Source organism: Mycetomoellerius zeteki, unplaced genomic scaffold, assembly GCF_001594055.1.
Source record: "Mycetomoellerius zeteki isolate Tzet28-1 unplaced genomic scaffold, Tzet1.0 scaffold62, whole genome shotgun sequence".
Lineage (NCBI taxonomy): Eukaryota > Metazoa > Arthropoda > Insecta > Hymenoptera > Formicidae > Mycetomoellerius > Mycetomoellerius zeteki.
The window spans coordinates 2769860-2793298 of record NW_017257632.1 but is presented as its reverse complement, the minus strand read 5'-3'; the positions used below and the strand labels follow the sequence as shown (position 1 = coordinate 2793298).

Below are 23439 nucleotides of genomic sequence, written 5' to 3'. Positions count from 1 at the left end.
CTTTTCGCCCAAGTATGGTCTCCACATCTTTATAAGTAGAAACTCTTTCGATGAACAGAAGCAATAACTTGCTTTGAACGCACGGCGCTCGCCTGAGAGAGCGGCCCATATATGGACAGTGATTTTTAGCATAAGGCCCCGATCGACTTTTTCTACCTTTCGGATGGCGCTCGTTAGTAGGTCGTACTTTTTATAGCTAGGCATGTGGAATCGTAAAACATAAATTGTAAATCGGAAAAAAGAGAGGTAGGGGAGTGTAAAGGGATATCTTGCTTTAAAAATAAATCTTTTTCTACTTTGATTAATCATTTTTCATCACTTCTCGTTTTCTAAACTTGTCTTAAAAGAGGGTAAGTACTCTCTGTTAGCATCAGGGAAATCAGGGAAATGTCAGAGAAATTGAAAACAGTCAGGGAAAAGTTAGGGAATTTTGCAAAATTTTCTGAAAAATTAAAATTCTTGGCTATGAAGAAGTTAAAGGGTTGGTTTCTCATCAACGTTAGATACTTGATTCGCCAATTAAATTTAAGTGTTGCCAACTGTTAAATTGAAAACTTATCATCTTTAATCTAATTTGACAATAAATCTGTTACAAAATATGTAAAAATATTCAAAATGTATTTATATTGCAAAATATTGAAAGCAGGAAAAAATCTGAAATTTTGTCTGGAAATCAGAATAGAATTTTTGAAAAAGGAATTTGTGACCACCCTGTGAAGTATAAAGGGATATTTTATTTTTTTTTATATTCTGAATAATCATTCCGCTTCTCGTTTCCTAAACATGTCGGCATTTTAAAAGAGGATAAATATAATTCTCGATTAGTATCAATTTTCACGTGTTTATCTCGGGTAACATTTATCTGGCAGACATTTAAATTTTTTTCAATCGTTTGAATGTTTTTCGAGATATCGCGTTGTTTTCCTGGCGGAAAAAAATTTTTACGAAAAGGCAGAAAAATTATATGGTCACACTTGTCCGTTTATTTTTAAAATATTCATACGTTTTTGTGAAATTTTTGAGAGAGAGAGAGAGAGAGAGAGAGAGAGAGAGAGTCCGAGTTTATTATTGTTTTAATTTTAAAACTACTATAGATTGAGACAAAGATCTTAATTTTTCGTAGATATTCGTATAGTGGAACGTAAAGTGAGGGTTGTTTATCTTAAAAATTTTTTATTTTTCGTAGATATTCGTAGTGGGACGTAGAGTGGCGTTGTTTGAAGGCGAAGGATTTCTTGGTTTTTCAAATAAACAACGCCATTCTACGTCCCATGAATATCTATGAAAAACTAAGAATTTCTAAGATCTGTCTCAATCTATGCAATTTTTCATAAAAATTTTTCCGCCAGGATTGACAAATGGCAAAAGTTTCTGAATAAATTAATTAAAATAATATAGAGGAATAATTTGTCGTGTTAAAGTTCGCGTTTAGTTTCGTGCTGAAGCACCGCTCGTTTCTCCAGAAAGGAACTCCGAGACAACCGCTAAAACCACTATCGCATTATAGGGGAGAGGTTCCTTCGAGTGACGAAAGAACTTAATATCACGCATGGTGCGTGGCATGTAACAATGACCGTCTAAGTTTTCCCTTCAGTGTCAGCCAGCGAGTAACCAACTCGTTTCGTTTTGTTTCCCTCGTATACGAATTTAAACCCGATCCTTCTCGCACGCGTCTATGTTTCCCAAGAGGGAGAGTGGGCGTCAGCGGCGTCGAGACGCGGGGGGAGGCCTCCCCCCGGATATATGCGTGTGCGTATATATATAGACCGACCCCCTACCCCTCGGCCAAGGGGGCAACGAGGGAGCACGTACTATTCTCGGATAACTTTACGGATCCGGGTAAGGCCGGCTTCACACGTCCCGGTGAACACAAGTCACATGTAACGTACCTGTTAATTGTAATTTCCTACTCAACAAGATATAACACACGTGTTATATTACAGTTATATTGTTGGGTGGAAAATTACAACTAACAGGTACGTTACATATAATTTTGTGTTCACTGGGATTCAAGTAAACTTGTCAAGTATGCTTGCGCAAGCCGCTTGTGCAAGTTTACTTGATCGTGTGTATCCGGCCTAACTTCTTTCGACGTGTATTCGACTCCCGGTTCGCGGACGTCGTGAACATCAGTAATCGCCTGCGAACCGCGCCGTGGTGCCGATCGAGAGCGCCGCGTCGATCGATCCGATCCAAAAAGATCGTCGCCTCGTGTGCATGTAAGATTCGCGCCGGCATTCGGTCTTGATTATTGCTCCGATTACGATTAATTTTTGAACGATCGGTTAGCTGCGAAAGTGAAAAACGGGACATCAAGACAGGGCAATTTACACTTTTATCGATAAATGCCCGCGATTATTTCTGAGATTTTATAGTATATACATATACATATGTATATAACGTAAACTGTATACTGAAAAAAGAGTTTAATCTGAAAACGATCATCAGCTATTCTCATTTCAAGATATCGAAGTAAATCCACCATCTTTTAAAACAAAATGTTTCTAAATATATATTAATTTGTATATTAATTTGCTCTGTTTAAGTGAATATCTGTGAGATTGTTATTTATTGCGAGTTTTCATCGAAATAAAACCTCTTGTTAAAATAAAATAAAATAAAACCTCTTGTTAAAATAAATTAAATTTTTACAACAGAAAGAGAACTCGTTATCTCTTCATACTCGTAAAACTTAATGCGTTTCTTAAACTTAATTAATGAGATTTCTTTCCATATAATTGTCCATATAATTAAAACGCATAGTAAACTTTTATTAGAAAGAATTCAATTCTTTATTATAAAATTTGTCATTACATTATTATATTTTATAGGTGTATTGTGTTGCGATTTGAAGAGAGATGGGCAGTCACATAAATCAATTTATCAAGTTTGTTAATTTAACTTGATTTCATTGTTAATAGCAGTAGCACCTCGCTAGGCACGAAGTGTTTTCCTTCAAACTCACCGGTCAAACATTGATTTAAATCAAGTATGGTGCACGTGCATTGATTATAAGTACAATATACATAAGTCACTTTTTGTTTCTCAATGGTTCTAGATAAAATAATCTTGTTAGATGTAGAAGAGTGTTTTCTTTATCGCGAAAGTCCAAATTCTAATGTTTTACTGTTTTTACAGTGAAATTGGCTAACTTTGAAGGTTTACGTGTAATTCTCTCATGTGACTACTTTACGATTCATTCGCGACTCGCTCCCAATTTATTTGTCGCATTTCGCAATTCGCTGGTATATGCTTTTGGAGAGAATTAGCGCAGAGAGAGTTTTAAACGAAATGAGAGAAACCTGCGCGATTCCTCGGCAGTTTTTCGTGGAGCACTGATAGAGTTAGTCGATCTCGTACGAAATAAAAAATACTTTCTGCTAAACGAATATATTTGTGTGTGATGTGATCGTTTTCCGATTATCTCGCAATATCGTAAATTCATCGGAGAAATACTTCCATTCTGTGTAAATTTTGAAATAGTTTGTAAATATAATAAAGAAAACCGAGTTTATTATGAATAACACGTTAAAGCAATGTAATCATTTTAATTATTATTGAAATAATTTCTTTAATTAATTCATATATTGAAAAATCTCGATTTAATATTATAACAAACAATTTTATATAAATATATATTAACATAAATTAATTTTATTTTTATTAGAGATATATAAGACCAATTCTTTACATTTATTTGCATATTATTTCTATAATTTGTTACAAGAATTAATGCGAATCGTATTTAATGAAAGAATAAATATAAAAATCTCTTAATTCGATGACAACTTGATCAATTTATGTTCAAGTGAAATGATATATCTCGAATTTCCTTCTTGACTTTGGAGTGTTGTGATAAAAAAAAATCGTATTTTAGCATCATCACGTCGTCTCGTAATAACTTTCACAGATAATTTTAGATAGCAATATACCTATCATATTAATATATTATATGCGTAACATCGTGAATTCCGTTAATAATATAGTAGATATTATATTATTTATTTTATAATATAATAATATTTTAAAAATAAGAAATATCGGAGAACTCTAGACAATTATATAAAAACATGATTCTTATTCTACACAAAAATGTTTACTTCGTCCAGGAAATGAAGCATTTCTTATTGCATTGCAACTTTGAGATATTAAAGTACGAAACGTATTATGTTATATATTACCGAATTTATTATTAAGTTATACGCGCGCAAATGTATTTTAATGCTGTGTAAACTAAGCCACCTCTGTGTAAAAAGATAACTCTAATCATGTTGTCCATTCATTGTTCGCAGACAACAATGTTTGCGCTTATAAGGTTCATCTTTTGGATGTAATATCAGACCTTGGAAAAAAGTCACGTATACGTGCGTGTACTAAAAATAACTTGGCATCTCGCCGTGCGCCGAGATTCGTAATTTAACGTGCGTCCGATTAATTTTCTATTATGCGCGGAAAATCCGACCGATGCGATCATAAAAGACGATGATATAACTTTAAAGCAGATTTATTTCTCCTAAATGGATGTCTTAATAATTTAAGATAATTTTCTCTTCTCTTACTCACATCGAGATCTAAATCTGAATACTTTCTAATAAGAAATACATTTAAATATACTAATAATAAATATAGAAGAGCGTGCGTAAATAAAAAAAATACACGGGCCATTTCCCCGGAATGTGTTGCTATTTATAATTAGGTACTTTATTTATGGATAGGCCAAACGCGTAATTCGTGTTGAGGCTGGACAGCTTGGTCGAACACGTGCGCGAATCTTCACTCAAATGAAACTGATTGATTCCGTGCACCTTTGTCGGATTGAGTCAATCAATTGCGGAAACAAAAAATTTTATGAATAAAAAAATTATATATCGTTTTCTACTATTTAAATTTGTATCTCTACAATATACTCTTTAAACAGTTTTCTCCAGTTCAAAAGTAATTCCAAGTCTCATTTTTCTTTTTTATAAATAAGTCACGATTCTCGATTGCGAGGTTTTATTATAAATTACTATTAGACATATACAAAAAGATTATAAATTTCGATTTTATTTTACGCCGAAGCGTCTTATGCCACATTCGATCAATTTGAACGTCGTCAATTTTTTAATTACGATATTTTATTATGCAGGTGAATCGTCGCTGTGAATCAGGACGAGCGACTGAAAAGACCCTTCAAGGAGACGACGCTATCAAAGAAAGCCTCTCGACAAACGCATCCTGAGTAATTTGAAGCGTGATCTCCGGTGGTGAATATATACCGACGACTCATCAACAGAAACGGAGTTGCTCCAGCTGATCTCTTGTCAGCATCCCACACACACGCGCACACACGCACCCATACTAAGGAAGGTGCGTTCGATTGGCCGGCACACGTACGGCCGTGCAGGTAAGTTCACCAACGTCCACCTCTTCTTCTGCGCACGTGTGCGTGCTCGTGCTAGTGATGGTCACAATACTCCTTCGAGCAACTTCGATGTCTGTTACCAATTTTCAAATAGATACATAAATGGAAAAATATCAATAAGTGGTGGAAAGTATATTTATTCATATTTTATTTTTATATCTTTTTACGTAAATTTTAAGTAAAAATGTAAATATGTTTAAATTTTTGTGTGATTATTTATCTAAAAAAGTTGAAGAATTCAATTGAGATTGCTATTCATAGTTTAATAAAATTAATCACTTGTATGAAATAACATTTTTCCTTAAAATGTTCGGTAAACGATTAAAACAATATTTCTCTGACGTATAAAGTTAATAATGTTATATAACAGTTAAATAGACTTCTGTTGTTGTACTTATACATATAAATTAGAAGGTTTATCATCTATTATAAATTTTATCGCTTATTTCAATTTTCAAAAAATAATGAATCTACATGTTTTCGAATTGATTTAATTAACAATAATAATGAAATGAAATTAAAAACTAATGAGTTATCAAATTTCATTTGAATATTCATTGCACAATCAAAATAAATTCAAAAATCTAAATTAAATTCGCACGTGAATCCGAAAGTTGATTGATATATCAATAAATAAACCAGGTAGTAAATTAATTTTACTTATCGTAATTTTTTGACATCAAAGATTTTAATATCAAAATAACGATGAATAATCTTAAGCGGCGTTTACAATGAAATTTTAAAGTATAAAAATTAAACTTTAAGCCTTAGGTCTGGTCTACAATAAGCGGAGTAAGCTTTATGTAATACGTGAGAGTAAAAAATTGACCAATCACAGTCGATTTTTCTTCTCACATGGCATTTGACTGTAATCAATTTCTTATGGCTTATGCCTATTGAACGCGATGAACGACGAGCGATATCCAATGAGAGCTCTGCTTTACATCGTCACGTGAAAAAAAATAGAGCTTTCATTGGATATCGCTCGTCGCTCGTCGCTCATCACATCCAGTGTGCAGAAGACATTAACGCTTAAAGTTTAAATCGCTCTAAAATTTCACTTAGATGCCGCTTTACTCTGGGAAATTAACTCCACATGGTATAAGAATATAAGGTATTCCATTTCCAAGCAGGAAGGCTTAAAAAGCACGTTTATCCGTGTATTTCAATATAGGATTATACATGTATTGAAGTGTATGGATGCACGTGTAACGTAATAAATTCATATTTTATTTCATGTGATTATTATTAGTGTACAACAAGGTATCCGCATATTTAAGTACAGGTTACAGCGTAAATTTCGATGCACGTGTACTCACAAAAGCATGTGTATACTTGCATTAAAAATCACACGGATTGAAACACGGATATATTATAATTACACGTGCACTCAAAAAAGAAGCGTTTAATTTTAAGATATTAAAGTGTTTTATTCTTATCTCTATTTTTTAAACACTTAAAGAGTTTTAGTTTTAAATTTTTTCAATAAACAAAACACTATGTATTTGGATTGAAAATTTTTGAAGTTTTAAATTTGAACACAGTGTTTTTGCTTATTAAAAAAGTTTAATACTAAAACATCTTTAAGTGTTTAAAAAATGAAGACAACATTAAAACATTTTAATATTTAAAAATTAAATATTTTTTTTAGTGTGTACATGTATTCTCGAATATCCGAGTTTCCCAATACACGTTCCAAATCTTGATTTCTAGTTTGTGCCCATCGCTACTTCTCGAGTCACCAACACAGTTACGTTTTGTCTACGTCACCGACAGCACTCGTAACTACCAACACTTGTGATCCTTAGGCACTCACACAGGGGCTCACACCCCACTACCCTTATCCGTGAGAGCGTAGCAGCGGACCAGCCGATAAAATGAATGAGAATGATAAGTCAGTTAAGTGCGAGAACTCCGCTGGCGAGGAGGAGGAGGACGAGATGTTCGAGCGCGAGCTGGCCGAGGACGCGCAGTGGAAGCGAATTCAACAGAACACCTTCACGAGATGGGCGAACGAGCGATTGAAGGTAGCGAACAAGCACATCGGCGACCTGGAATGCGATCTGTCTGACGGTCTCCAGTTGGTGAGTCTCATCGAGGTGCTCTCGCAAAAGCGGCTGCCGAAACACAACCAGCGGCCCACCTTTCGTTCTCAGAAGCTGGAGAACGTGTCCGTCGCTCTTAAGTTTTTGGAGGACGAAGGCATCAGGCTTGTTAATATCGGTGAGTAATCCCATGTGCCTGGTAGATCCTACACGTCGCAGAATAGATTCGTCCTGTCTTCGTAGGAAGAATCCAATTGATTGATCGTGAATAGTGCAATAAAACGCTGATGCAGTATACTTATTAGTGGGAAAAATAATTAATTTAGGAAATAACAACGTTTTATTTCCTTAATTATTCTAAAAATATATACAAATGATTAAATTGTGATAATTGCAGTGCCGTATGTGTTGTTTTGTTCTCTTTATTAAAGACAAAGGCGGTCATTTTAAAAAATAATAATTGCTACATTATTTTTTATTTTCAGATAAAATAATCTTAAAACAATCGTTGTCTATTGAAATATTTATTTGTTATGGTTATGCCATATTCAATTCCGATGTTAATTAATACGTAATTCACAGAAACAATAGATATATATTCTTCCTTAATATTATTCCTTAAACAGACGTTTAGGTAGGGAATAATATATTTATTTATGTAATATTCGACAAAAATTTATTCAAACGAGTAAATTCCAAAAATTTATTCTAACAAGTACTTTCCAATTTTCAGTGGATTTTCGGATTTTTTAATTATAATGTTCAGGTTTTTACATTACGAGTCTCTCGATACGTTACACCACCACGTGGTAGTTACTATTACCGCGAGTGACGTGAACAGAGTCTGCGTCGTTTTACGGATTCTGCGTAGATTTGACTTATCGATCCGTAGATTTTTGTACGTCAGGAATTCACAGTTTTTTTTAAAGAATTCAAGGGAATCTGTGTAGGAATAATTATCAATAAAAATTAATCGAATTAATACGTAAAATTATACTTGTAATGAAGTTAAAAGCGCTGCGATTTTATTTTGGGTTTATTTACATACATAAGCACGTTATAGATGTAAACAGTATGAAAGCAACAGTAGGAAAGATACATTCTTTTCCTTACATATGTAAGGTAAATGTCCCAGTGATCGGACATATACCTATGTCCGGATATTTACACAAAACTTTATTTATTTATATTATTATTAATCTCAAATGCTTTTTAAAATAATTTTTACGTACAATTAAATTATAATATATTGCAAGAAAAAACATTTGAAATTAATAATAATAAGCTTTATGTGAGTCCGGAATCTGAATTTTTATTTAATAAAATAATTATGTATACATAGTCTTTTAATATATATGTTATAGTGGTGACGAATTTATTAATAATTAGACATCTCTCAATGTTAACTGTATGTGTACTTATGTGTGTGAAGGGAAAAAAGTTATATTTAAAATTTAAATATTAACTCTGGAAGAAAACTTACACGCGGTACATAATCTTAAAAAAAAATTTTAAAGAATGCTTCAGTAATCTTTGATTATTTATTTTCGTAAAATTATTTAATCTTTTTTAGTTATGAGATCTTTCGTTTGTTACGAAGCTTATTATAATCATATTATAAATATAGAATATAATTTTAGTTTTAAATGAGTTAAAATTAACACAATTGCTAAGCGAAATCTGTAATATCAATTTCAAGTATGTGCTTGTTTGCACTATAAAAAATGTAATCGAAAGCTATAAATAATGATTCATCGGCAAAATTTGAGGACATGTGTGTCGTCAAATAATTAATCGTGCGTTTTGCTTACACGTGAAGATCGATGTAGATCTGATCGATAACGCGTAAACAGAATACTTGCATTGTGATATCAATTAAAATTTGATTAAGATTTGAACGTTTGATCGCGATTATAAAGTTGAGAAAAAATTTAACGCAGTTACTCTAATTCCTCTATGTTAAGTAATTATTTAATTTCGCTGCTTTAGAGACAGATTTGAACTTCTTTTAATATACTATTAGAGAACGAAAAATATCGACATGTAGCAAAATCTCATGGTAAAACATTTTTTTATCACTAGATGAAACGCGTGAGCAGCTGAATATAATAATATGTAGAATATTTCTGCATTTCTGTTTTCGAATTCGGAATCAACATTTTAGAACGTGGGTTGCATCGAGCAAAATAAAAGCAATTGTAGAGCATAGCGAGAGGGTTGTGGATCGATGACGCTTGCTCGGGCTACCCCGGAAAACTAGAGAGTAGCGATGGGATAATGCTGTTCACGTACTTTTTGCGGGTGAACAAACTAACGTTACATCATCGGTCGTTAAATCCTGTTCGTCTAAATCCAATTAAAAGTTTCACTATAATAAAAGATGCAATTTTTAAATTAAACAAATCGATGCAAACTTATATTTAATATAAAGCATTTCTCATGTCATATCAATATTTATTCATTCCTTTTAAGGGATGTAGAATAAATTTTTTTTTTTAAACAAGAACATTACAACATTGATATTCTTTAAGGTCTAATTATTTACAAGTTTTGTAAGTTTTAGGAATGCATATATAAAGGCAATGGATTCTATTTCAACAAACTTTATTTAACAAAATTCTAATTTGTAAAATTGAAATAAAAAAATGTCTATAATTGAATGTCGAAAATTTATGAGAGAAAACTACTTTTCAAAATTTTCGATGAAATTTAAATGAGTTCGCAGGATCAGGGTCCGATCACGTGTACATCTGTTAAGCCTTGTTCGATTTAATATAAGACCTCAAAATTATACGATGTTGACGTTTTGCAAATGAGCAATTGCTTATTTCACAATATTTGATGCTTTATTCACAAACAAAAAATGAAAGTTATTTCACAACTGAAATCTCAGTCAATAGGTCGACACTATTGACTCTTTTTAGATTCTTCTCTTAAGCCTTGTGTCCATGATGCTAGAACTTGCTAGAACTCGATCCGAGTTCTCGGATCGAGAAATGTGTAGCCAATCAACTTGTCGGTTTTCCGTAAAAACTGTTCTAACATCATGGACACAAGACTTAAGAGAAGAATCTAGAAAGCCAATAGTCGACCTGTTGACTGAGATTTCAATTGTGAAATAACCTTCATTTTTTGTTTGTGAATAAAGCATCAAATATTGTGAAATAAGCAATTGCTCATTTGCAAAACGTCAACATCGTATAATTTTGAGATCTTATATTATATTTATACTGGAAAATTACGATTCGATTACTTACTCGACGGCAATTATTACAGTTCGTCGCATCCTTGAACAAGATATTCGACTGGTAGTGACGCAATTGAATATATCATTGATGATGTCACTATGTTGTTGTCCAATATGCAATTGGTATATCGCAAGAGTAAAACGTGCTGATGAATATATGTAATGCATAAATGCATAAACACGTTTCGTGATAAAGATTTTGAAAAACAATCTTTTTCTACAGATCTGAAAAATCATTCATTTATTCGTTATTCCAATTTATTGACCTTGATAGATCTACAGGCAGAAAATCAAAGAATAAATATCATTTATGAATTTGCAATGTATGGCACTATATTTAAATCTCTAGAAATGTGTAAAAACTGTTACACTTTTATTCGTAATTTATTAAATTATTAATTTCATGAATATACACTTCTCAGTATACAGTATATACATATTATACATGCTTGAAAATACAAACTATCCTTACAGAATAACATTTATTTACCGAATGAATGTTCTTTTTATATATTTGTTTTAAATTATTGAAATATGTTTCTTAAACAAAAGGTAAAAATACAACTTCAAAAACATAAATACAAACTAGAAAGTGTCTTCTATCAGATAGTATAAGCAGTTTTTATAATACTGTTTACAAATTTGTAATAATTAAGTTTTTCGTAAGTTATGCAAAAATGAGCGTCTGACAAAATGAGCTCCAAAACTGACATAGTAGGCAATAATGCCAACATTCCTATTCTATAAATAAAGATATATCCTATATTCTGTAAAGAAAACTAATTTATGAAACTATAAACATTTAAAATGACATAATATTATCAATAATACAGTCACTATTATTTTAATTACGCAATTTACAAAAGAACACCGTAAGAATTTTCTTCTCGGATTCATAGAATTTGTTTTTAGCTGATTTGGTATAGAAATAAGCCACAAATATATGAATTATGAGTTTGTACTTCTTTAATTAGCTAAACAAATCACGTTTTTATTAGTATTAGTAAGGTGCAAAGGTTAGTTTCTAAGAAATAAGGAGATATCGCTTTAGGAGATCTATCAGTATCGGTGACTTTCCTCTATATATATATATTTACACGACGAAAACTTTCAACAGATAAACAGAGAGGTGGAATTGATTGGCGTTTAAATAGTCCATTATTTCATCCATTTCTTCAATTTTCATCTTACACTAATCTGAAATCTGAACGACACGCATGCATAGTGACAGTTTTCTCGTTCACAGTTGAGACCTTCGCAAAAAGTTTGTATTATTAGTCAGAAAACTAGTAAGTCTGATGTTCAACCGTCGCAATCTCGGTTAAGACCTAATCGTAGAACTGCGGCATTAAAGCCGGCCGGTTATCGAATATCAACGGAAGCCACGCTCGTGCTATTATGCGAGGGGCACCGTGAAACAGGCTCGGGACGTGTCTCGTGGGGCCCACCGAGAAGCAAAAGAAGAAAAGTAGGCGGGACCACGTAGATCGGGTGAAGGTCAAACTCGCCTTGGTACCGCGGACTTCTTTCTTCGGGTTTATTACGTGATCGATTCTTATCCGTCTCTTTTCCTCGCCGCGCTGATCGAATATGCATCTCTGTCATTGAGCGGAAATGATTCTCGGCATTTTTTCGATTCTGTTTTCTCACAAGCTACCTCTCTGGAACATTAATGTGAGGAAGTTAATATAGGTATATATTAATATTTCGATTAGTTTTATAAAGTATTTATTGGATGTTTATATACGGAAGACATTTTGAAAAATTATGTGGCTAGAAAAACGTGCTACATGAATAATTTATAACACAATACAAGATTTATTTAATAAATTTTAAAAAAGGAAAGTTTAAAGTTTAGTTATAAATTTCGATAAAGTTTAGAATGTTTTTAAGACGAGCAGAATATATTGTGCATCTTTATATATGAAATTATAATATAGATTATGGATAATCTATATTATTAAAAAACACACACATTTATATTCTTCATACATAATCTTTCATCTTTGATATAGATATAGGCAGTGTTAAAAGCGTTAATTGCTTCTTGTCAAAAATTTTTTCCCCCGTCAGATATAACTTGATAGAAAATTATAAATATGACAACAATATTGTTTATGTAATTATAGTATATCCGCGCATAATTTACTATGTATTGGGAGCGATTACTTTCACTCTCACATGCAACCTTGACATTAAACGACTATTTTCCATACGCAATCGTGCGAGAGTATAGCTCCGCATTAACTGCCTATACGAAGTTAGCCCCCCATTTTTAGGATTAACGTATTTTGAGAATTGTGCTAGGTTTGTGCTGCATTGTGCGAATATTAATAACATAATATGAAAAATAAGTTAAAAAATGGAAAAATAACGATTTTTTTTATCAGTCTAACATAATCGTTATTTTTCCATTTTTTAACTTATTTTTCATATTATGTTATTAATATTCGCACAATGCAGCACAAACCTAGCACAATTCTCAGAATACGTTAATTCTAAAAGTGGGATATAACTTCGTATAGGCGCATTAACTCGGATTTCCGATGATTGCCGAAATATGTTTGTCTACCACATTTTCACGTGCTTATGAGAAATATCTCGCAAGAAAGTAAATATTGAGCTTTGAATTATGTATCAGTTTTCTTTATCCGTCTCCTTCATTTTTATTACTTTATAAACACTAAAAATTCTGTATTATATACATAGTTGTTTCACAAATTCAGACTCAATGTTTACTCTCTAAATTCTTTGGAGTGAATTCTTACTCTAAAGATTGCAGAAAATTGAGCCAGTCTGAAAAAAGAGTGGCTCAATTTTCAATCTCTATGAGTGAGATTTCACTCTTCAGAATGAAATTCGCTCTAAAAATGTTAGAGAGTATTTTAGATACAGTTGTTCAATAGCTATATAACAAAATTGCAAATATTTTAGCTGTAAGCTAAATATAACGAAAATATTTCATTATAGCTTATAATTACTTAATATAACTGTGTGAATATATATAAATTTATATTAATTACGTAATTTATTTAGTTTATGTAAAATAATTATTATAAAACTGTTAATTAATACAAAAAGTTAAAATAATAAAAAATATAATTAAAGAGTGACTGGAAATACGGCAATTATATCTGGTCAAAAAATTTTAAACTTCCATTTGAAGTGCAATTTCGTTGATATAAACATAGAATAACATACTGCCATACTGGTATGGTTGACGGACGTCGATCGCATACCTTGACGATCAAAAAGAGTAAATCTCTTTAGTGGAGATCAGGCATTCTCTCTGTTCAGTGAGGTAATCTCTCGAGGATCAATGACGTCATCGTCTAAACTCGCCGTGGAAGACGTATCCGTTGAAAACGTCATGGACATGAGTATATGATATTCAGCCGAGTCTTTTTCAAAATTAACAAGTGATTCAATGTCTTGTAATTGAACTATTTATAATATTGCACGTTACCTTTAAAATAAAAGGAAATCGATGACATATGAGTCTTTATTTACTTGTTAAGGAAGTTCTCGCGCGTTAATTCTTCCTCAATAGAATTTATTCATAAAATTGTGTAAAGCGATTAAAATAATAATATAAAAACATTATCAATATAATTCGCTATAATCATTGTTAATTTTATATGTTATTATTTTTAAAATAAAAGTTATGAGATGCTCATATGATGTACACAACACACATCAAATGAGCATCTTATAACTTTTATTTTAAGGATACGTTCATTTGATAATTATTCTTGCTTTTTCTTCATTAAAGAATATAAATTTCTTTCAAACTATCGATTTAGGTGAAATTTTATCCAAATAAGTCTTTATCTTGTAATTATAACGATATTTAAATTTCTGTTTTATATGCAAATGTCTTAATTTAACAGAAAATATCCGTAGGATAAGATTATACGTTTACTTGTAACATAAAATTATATAAATTTAGAATTAAATATCTTCAACGCTACGATAAAAGTCACTTCTGCTAGATATTGTTGATATGATTAACTTTTGTGTTACATCTATATTGTAGACTTGTCTTATGTTTCATCAAACGCGAGAATCTCCTTAATTATTAAATCACTTTTAATGGTTTCAAACCAAGATAATTGAGTGTATACGATAGATAAATTAAATTGATCATTGCAGTTTTCATCTGAAACACGTACCTTAATTTTTCGCTCTTGTTTATGTATCTTCTGAACTGTTTTTGTGAAAATTTGGAAATGGCAAAGCTTATACATTTTATCCTAATTTGGTTCTATTTCGCTTATTCCTCTTCTCGAATCCAAACACCGCCGGAAACGACGTTCTCGAAGAATCCATTTGGGAGTCTCGTTTTACACAACAAAGATTCTCGATCCGAGAATAGATCACTCCAACTACTGTCGGAGCTAGATGAAAGAGTAATAAAGATGGCCCGTTTCTGGATCCGTGATTTCTGATCGTTTCTTTTTTTTTAAGAATGATTCTCGGGTTCTAGCAACTTATGATTAATTCTACCTTCGGTTCCTAGAAGATTTTGTTATATATATGTATGATGAAAACTAGACTGTAATTTATTACGTCACCAAATCAACTGTGAAGCTCACTATTCATGGCAAGTGCTCGAATGGTCGTCTCGTTAATACGATAAGAAAATAAATTTTTACTGCCGTACTGCGGATATAAAATTTAAAGTCTCTGGTAACTGTCCATATATATTTGATTGATTTTTGAATTATTTTTTTTATTGATTTCTATGAATTGTAAAACGCTGTAAAATATTTTTTTACTGATTCATATAAAAATGAAACGTTGGAAGATAATCAATAGCGATATAACTTTTCTGTAATATGATTTTTTTGCAGATATAGAGATACATTGTGCTATTAATTACGTAATGCATTGAGAAAAATGTTTTGATTAAATCAATAAAGAAGCTCAACAAAAATAACATTTTGAGTGAGGTGAGGCCAAACAGAACTTCTGTTTATGATAAATTTTTTTTGGCTTCACCCAAATTCTTGTGTTTTTTGGCCTTTTTATTAATTTAATAAGAATATTTTTCTTAGTTTCCCTTTAAATGTTAGATTAGTTATTCATTCTACTAAAACTCTAGGATTCCTACTTACTTACTGCTACGTTTTTTCTTAATGAAAATTCAATTTATTTGCACATATGGGTATCATTGAAAATCGTTGAAGTTAAATTATTGAAGTTGAATGCCAATTTTACTATCGACATTTTTCTAAATAGTATCACAATGCGATTATGATACCTAATTTCATTAATAAATTGTTTATTGCTATTTATTTACTCATCTTTTTCTTTCTTACTATAGTTATTATCGCTAACAGTAAGATGTTAACAACTATCAAGTTAGTTACCATTATAAAACTCTCTATAATAAATTGATAATATATTAATGTGAAATAATATAAAGAGCTCTACTTATTTTCTACTTTTCTTGCATTACGTTTAAAAATAATTGGTACGAAAGATTTTATCTCACTGCAACAATCATTCCTTATGAAGACGTATAGCGTCTACGGCATTGGAAGCAAATGTGTCCATTACCTAGTACCGAGAGGAATGCTTCTTCGACTTTATTGTTCGTTAAGATGCGATGACAAATGAATTATTGCTCGCTGAAAAAGAATGAACGGAAAATGTACAGGAGAAGTGATTCTTAATACCAGTTTTATTAGCGTTTTATTACAAAATTTTCAAGTCTTTTACGTCCTATATAATAAAGAATCAACTAATTATAGTTATAGTTGATATAAGACGATGATTCTTTATTATATAGGATTTTTTATTATATAGTTGATAACTTGCATCTTGCATACAGTTATTTAAAATCCAAAAATCTTTAAGTTATATCAAATAATTTCTTAAATAAAGAAAATTCAATTTGTATGATATTAATTGTTTGTTTAAATAAAATAAACAATATATCATAAAAATTATCGAATTATTCGCTCATTTTTTTTACGGTAAAATTTTGTACTATGTGCATACTGAAAACTTTCTTTGCAGCTGCAGACGAGCTCGTCTGTAAGCATATGAATGCACTTTTGCATTCCCTGTCGAGTAAAGTGCAACTCGAAGGAGAGACTTCGACAATGGGTATCCATTTCGTGTGTTCAAACAAAAGCACTTTGCATTTTACTCTTTTTTTTTCATACGCATTATTCACGTGACCAGGTAACGTTATAAGATACGAAAGCGCGCATTGTTCTTTCTTTTTGCATTATAGATGTAGAGTATGTAGACCTAACATTATCAAAATAACAGCAATCAAGTTTTGAAAGCGCTATCATGCATCATAATTATATTTTATATAAGAATAGTACCTGAGTATATATTATTATCTTTTATTATAGATATTATTTTTAAAATACACGATAATGTATCATAAAAAATATATCTCTCTTATCTTTAAACATTTTAGAAGACTGCTTTTTGATATAGGGATGCTAGTCTTTACTTGATTTATTGTTTGTAAGATAGAAAGCTGTGAAGTGGATGGAATACTGAACGATAAACTTGAGAATCTCATCGGAGATTGGCGTCACGGGGTGAATTAGCTGGCGCTTGGCCGGTTCGCGTGTCACAATAACTACGTTTTTGCTGACATCACTTGTTTAGCACTCGGTAATTGCTGAAAATAGTCCAGATGAATCGTCACCGATGGCGATTCCCCGACGCGTGAATAACACGAACTTCATCGAGGGGACAATGTCGAATGCCGGAGGATGACAAAAATAGCTGCGGCCGCTCGGATTCGACTAAATTTGCACAACTGAGTGCATCTTCAGCGTTATTCTTAAGAGATCCACCAATCGCGAGAATCATGCTTTTACTCTCGCGGAGAACATGTCAAGAGGGAGACGCGTTGCAGCTGTTACGCGCGAAATGACACGCATGCATATTGCATGTTTGAATTACATAAAAAATTGTGTAATAAAAAATATTATTGACTATCTTTAAATTATGCTGATTAATTTTAGAGATTTTTATCACAGACAAATCTTCATTGACAAACTGAAACCTTTCACTGTTTATATTTTATTAACTATCAATTATGAAATATACCTAAGTTTTAAAGTATTCTATTTGAAGTAAGAATGCAAGTGAACCTTCGATATAAGGCGATTGATAGAGGAAGGTTCAAAATTTTTTCCTTACAATTCAGAATCTTATAGTACTAATCATATAGATACCCAGACAGCATGCTTGTCAGAATGAAAACCGTAAGAGAACGTTTTCAGAAGAACATTTAGTTATCTTGAAAATGATGTCCACAAATAATATCTTAAAATAATCATTTATCAGAGGTATCTACTAGGAGAATTCTTTAAGATACTTTACTTCAGAAATTTCTTGAAATTTTTATCTTTATGATATTATGCTAAATAATGGAACATATCATTATGTTGTATGGTTTTTGAGCCATACAAATGCACATGCACCGTTATTATTTGAGAGAGATTCAGAAACTAGACATAATTATAATATCTTTTATGAGAAATTCATTTGTTGTCATTTTAAAAGATATCATAAAGATAACTTTATTTTGATACTTTTCTTCATTCACCCACGAACAGTAAGCGGAATCGCTACCAGACGGACGTGGTGGAGTTTGGGTTCTCGTGTTTGAAAATCGTACGGGATAGAATAAAAGGTGCAGCATTATGAGAAATATAACTTGTGTTCTGACGAACACTCATGAAATATTTTTTAAAAGCGAGTCCTCAAAGGGGACTATGATGAAAGATAATGGCCCTTGTACACAGGACATGGCAAGCATTGCAGACATAATGAGATATATATTGATATATGACAGTCATACAATTTCGTTTAGTTTTGTGTAAAAATTAATTCAGATATCTAATGTTATTAAATGTTACATGTGCCAAAATATCAAAACTAGAAGAAATCTTAAAGACAATTAAAAGATGTTTAGAGAAGTCATCTTTTAGTCATATTTCAGACGACTTTGTACTCTTTAGATATATAACAGACTTCTTTTAGACTTTTCATAAATACGAACTTTATGTATTAATATACTTTGGATATCATAAAGACATGCAATTTGAGAAATCTTTTAGATATCATTTTTGTGATATCTTTCTGTTCTCAAAAAACGACACATTAGATAATATTCAGATATTTTTATGTGGCCTTTTAGAAATTCAGATTTAGAAATCAGATTCAGAAATGAGATATCTTTTAGAAATTTTTTTAATAACATATTGTTATGTGGATAAGTACAACCGGCTAAAATTTTTTACTTTGAGTCAAAATCTGACCTGTTGTTGTAGTTGAGAGTTAAAAAAGACATACATTTGTCGTGTTTCTGTTAGGCGTAGTTTAATACTTCTGCTGATTTATTTACAAATTGATTACTTCAACTGAAATCAAGTATTAGTTATCTCTCAAGATAAGAGCGATTTTTATATCGAAGAAATCAAATTGTTTACTTTAATTCGTTATTTTGCGCACATTTCCGCATTTTAATAACATCGTACCTACATGTTTATTAATACATGTTTTCATAACATACATGTGTTCTGCTTTTAAATTTTATTCTGACAGACGAAGCTTTGCCAAAAGTTAATACTAACTATAATTAATACCATTCCATATAAAATTCAGATTCTACAGGTATTCATGATTGGTTGGCGATCGCTCAACATGTGAATCATTGTTCGTTGAAGATCTATTAGCACTTTCATTGCGTAAACACGCAACGCTTTTTCGTTAGCGTTGCTTCGAGACACGCATTGTGAAAGAACGCGACATCTTGATTCCATAAGTGCATTGTGGTAAAATATTTCTTTAATAACGCCCACTCGATCTTATTCATGTCGGATAATTGAGCGGTGATCGATCTACGCGGATGAATAATAAGACTTTACGCAATTGGAAAGGAAACTCACAGTCGGTGAAATCTCTTCTCAAAAGGAAGTTACTCACTCATGAATAATAAATTTCATGGCAATTGTATTTTTATGAATTAAGTACGACTCATATCGTGCGTATTTAGGAATGTGATAGCAACTCTCTTTAAAATAAGATTTCTCTCTAAACTTATGAACTTATTTCGCAGTATCACAAAATAAGAAGAAATTTTTACATTAAATATGATAGTAAAATTTAATCTTTCGCTAATAAGTTGTTAATCGACATTGCCAAAAATTAAGAAGAAAAATTCATAAACATAACACATTTGAATTACGGCCAATGTTTCAACATTACCTATCCAACAATAAAATATATAGTTTACCCTTACAGAAATTTAATATTGGTGGAAGGTAGTGATTAATTACTTCTTTTGAGTATTAAAAACACTGTTCTTTAATGCTTTTAAGTAATTTTCAATATTAAGTTGGCTAGTATTAATTGAATTTTTGTAAAAGAGCTTTATAAGGAGCTTGCTTACGCAGGAAATTGATCAATCTTCTCTCTTTAATTTCGCAGATTCTTCAGACATCGTAGACTGTAAATTAAAGTTGATCCTCGGTTTAATATGGACCCTGATCCTGCACTATTCGATCTCTATGCCTATGTGGGAAGGCGACGACGGCGAGGACAAGGGCGCTACCCCGAAGCAAAGGCTGATGCATTGGATCCAATCGAAGGTGCCGGATCTGCCGATCTCGAACTTTACCTCCGATTGGAACGACGGCCGCGCGGTGGGTGCGCTTGTTGATGCGGTCGCACCTGGCCTTTGCCCGGATTGGCGGGAGTGGAACCCGAAAGATGCGGTCCAGAACGCGTCCGAAGCGATGGGTCTCGCTGATGACTGGCTCAATATTCCTCAGGTTTGCCGCAATATTATATATTGCAATTCATTCGATTTTAAAGCATGACGCGGAATAAAGAAGACTTATAGGTTTGATTAATTAATACTACACTAGACTTTATTAATTATATGCTACTAACTTTTTAAGATGTTATTAAAGTTGATGGATTATATTTTAATTGAAGATTATCTGCGAAAAGAGCTAATTAATATAATGGCATAAAAATTAGGAGATATCACTATAGATAAATTAATTTTTAATCCCATGGCTAAGAAGCGTTTCATAAATTATGTCATTCTCGTTGCAGCTCATTAAACCCGAAGAGATGGTGAATCCAAACATCGACGAGATGTCGATGATGACATATCTATCACAATATCCCAGCGCAAAATTAAAACCAGGTGCACCTCTGCGCGCCCGCACGAACCCAAACAGGTAGGGATAAAAATTTTGTATTTTTTAAAGCGTTATCATGGTTTTATACTATGTATTTACTTTTGTATTTATTTATTGCAAACAACAATTTCCTTTATTTTAAATACTTTATATGAATTTTTTGTTACCTAAAATTACATTGCTCACAAAAAATATTACAATCTGTGCTGTTTATTATAATTTCGATCGTTCAAGGGTGACCTAATACGACTGCAAATGATCTTTTTTTTTTTTTTTTTTTTTTTCATTTTGATGTACGGTATTTGGTAAAAATATAAGAGATGAAGTGCGCGCGTAGATCTCTGTTATATGATTGTGATTAATTAATCAATTTATTTCATTTCTCGGTCGCAGCATCCCACCGCCGCGGTAAGTCGCGCAATGATCATGTATTGTGACGTATAACGGTTTTTGCGCAATTAATGTCCGCCGCCTTGATGAGATCTACCTCTTAACCCAACACTCCTAATTTTTCCTTTGTACATATATGTACGTAAACGCTTGATAGAGTAAATAAATTGCGTAGTGCGCGGTTAGCGAATACATGATTTGTAAACTTCCTGAAGAGAAAACGAGAGAGAGAGAGTTGATTAATACGATGTTGACAATAATTTATAGCTTATCGAGTTTTGCAAATTAGATAGATTTGTTTCTTTTTTCAAAAAGCTTACTATCTACAATTTTTATAATGATTTGTCACTCCAAAAAGTGAACTCTCTTAAAGAAAATTGAGCCACTCTCTTTCAAGACGCTCAATTTTCACTCTGTAGAATGAGATTCCATCCTAAAGAATTTAAAAAAAAAGAGTATGTAATACTATTAATTAATCTCTCTGTATATATACATGTATACGTGAAAGTTTCACGAATTGAACTAACCGGATAGCGAATGTCCGCAAATCTGCAAAATGTCGCGCGCTTGCAAATTTGTTTTTGAAAAGAACGACGCAAATCGCGCAACATAGCACAAAGCAACGCTTGTAACCGTCTGGCAAATGGATTTACTTAACGTATTGATGTAACAACGTCGCGGCCGCTGACTGGCAGCTCGCAAAGTGTCTTTTCTTACGGTATTTTCTTGTGCAGAGTACGTGCTTATGGTCCCGGTATAGAACCAACCGGTTCAATCGTCGGTGCTCCTGCCAATTTCACCGTGGAAACCTTTTCCGCCGGCAAGGGTAACGTTGATGTTATCGTCGATGATCCTAAAGGGAATAAGTTACCGGTAAGACCCCGTTTAAATAACGTTTAATCATATATTCAAATATAAAATATTTTGATATCTTAAAAGATTGATCCGAATTATGTAAATTGTTCCCAAAAATTTAGAATGGTTTTTTACATTCCAAATATTTCCAAAGGTTGAAAATAATTTTTTGCAATCCTTTTATGAGTCCGTAATGAGAATTTTTTTTTATAACTTATTGTCAATAAATATTAACTGACAATAAAAAAAATATATTACATCGATATATATAATTTACTACTTAACTGTTACATGCAACATTTATTTAATCTATTACATTACAATTATATTATTAAGTTGGAAATTATAATATTCATGTAATATGTTATTGTTAGTGTTTACCGGAAAGTAATTAAGCTTATTATGGGATTATGAAAGGATGAAATTATATTTGTAATATATTTTGAATAGTTACTAGTTTGGTTTATTTCAGTTAGACTTAATAATATTTTTTAATTTTTTATTTGATTATCAAGATAACGAAGATCGAAGATGACAAAAAATTGTTGTTAAGAACAAAGAATTTTTTATTTTATTAGAAATGGATTAAATTTGCAAAATTTCCTAAATCAAACGCAGAAATCCTTGTGCCGTTTTAATATTAAGTAGATATACATAGTTACAACAGCATCTGATTGAGTACATTGCCGGAAGTCAGAAAATGTTTATCGCAATCATGATAATTACGCCACAGGACGTGGACACGTGTGATATAATGACTATTTATATGCCGTGTGACTATTACGTATTATCTGAATGTACGAGTCTTCGAGATATACAGGGTGTTTCCAAATTAAATGGCAAAACTTCGGGAGCGTGTAGAGGAGTAAAAAACTAAGAAAAAAAGTCCTATAGACATATGCTCCTTTTTGCTTTGTTTCGCAGGAAATCACGAAAAAAGAAAAAAATATATTTAATTTATTATTTTAATTATTTTATTTATAAACTTTTTAATGAAGATTTTGTTCGAAATGTGCACCTCTTGCAGCAATACAAGCATTGCATCTGTCAAACACGGCTCTTGTAGCAGCCACGCCTTTAAAGCATTACCGTTGCAGAAACCGTATACAAAAACCATATCAGCATATTCACTATTAGAATACGTACGCGGCATATTGCAAAAGACAAAATTCATCTACTGTTAAAGGCTTTCAAAGAGCGACTGACAAATTCATAACAGAAAGTGGAAAATGTAATCAAATATGTCGGTGCTAGATATGGCAAGAAATGTAAACATTTTTTTTCGATTTCTCTGAAACGGAGCAA

The 23439-nt window shown here is 31.9% G+C and overlaps 1 protein-coding gene across 5 annotated transcripts in view; it reads left to right on the top strand.

Annotated features, from left to right (window-relative positions):
- Positions 1 to 5227: 5227 nt before the first annotated feature.
- Positions 5228 to 23439, top strand: part of cher (filamin A protein cher) — a 54116-nt gene continuing 35904 nt past the window's right edge. For 3 of the 5 annotated variants that reach the window (XM_018457145.1, XM_018457143.1, XM_018457147.1), the window contains exons 1-5: positions 5228 to 5386; positions 7213 to 7627; positions 20168 to 20511; positions 20801 to 20928; positions 22014 to 22152. In XM_018457145.1, coding sequence (XP_018312647.1) covers positions 7282 to 7627; positions 20168 to 20511; positions 20801 to 20928; positions 22014 to 22152 — 957 coding nt within the window. In that variant the 5' untranslated portion in view covers positions 5228 to 5386; positions 7213 to 7281. Of the gene's footprint in view, positions 5387 to 7212; positions 7628 to 20167; positions 20512 to 20800; positions 20929 to 21282; positions 21298 to 22013; positions 22153 to 23439 lie in introns of all 5 variants that reach the window. The other 2 variants (XM_018457144.1, XM_018457142.1) reach the window with 1 other exon arrangement.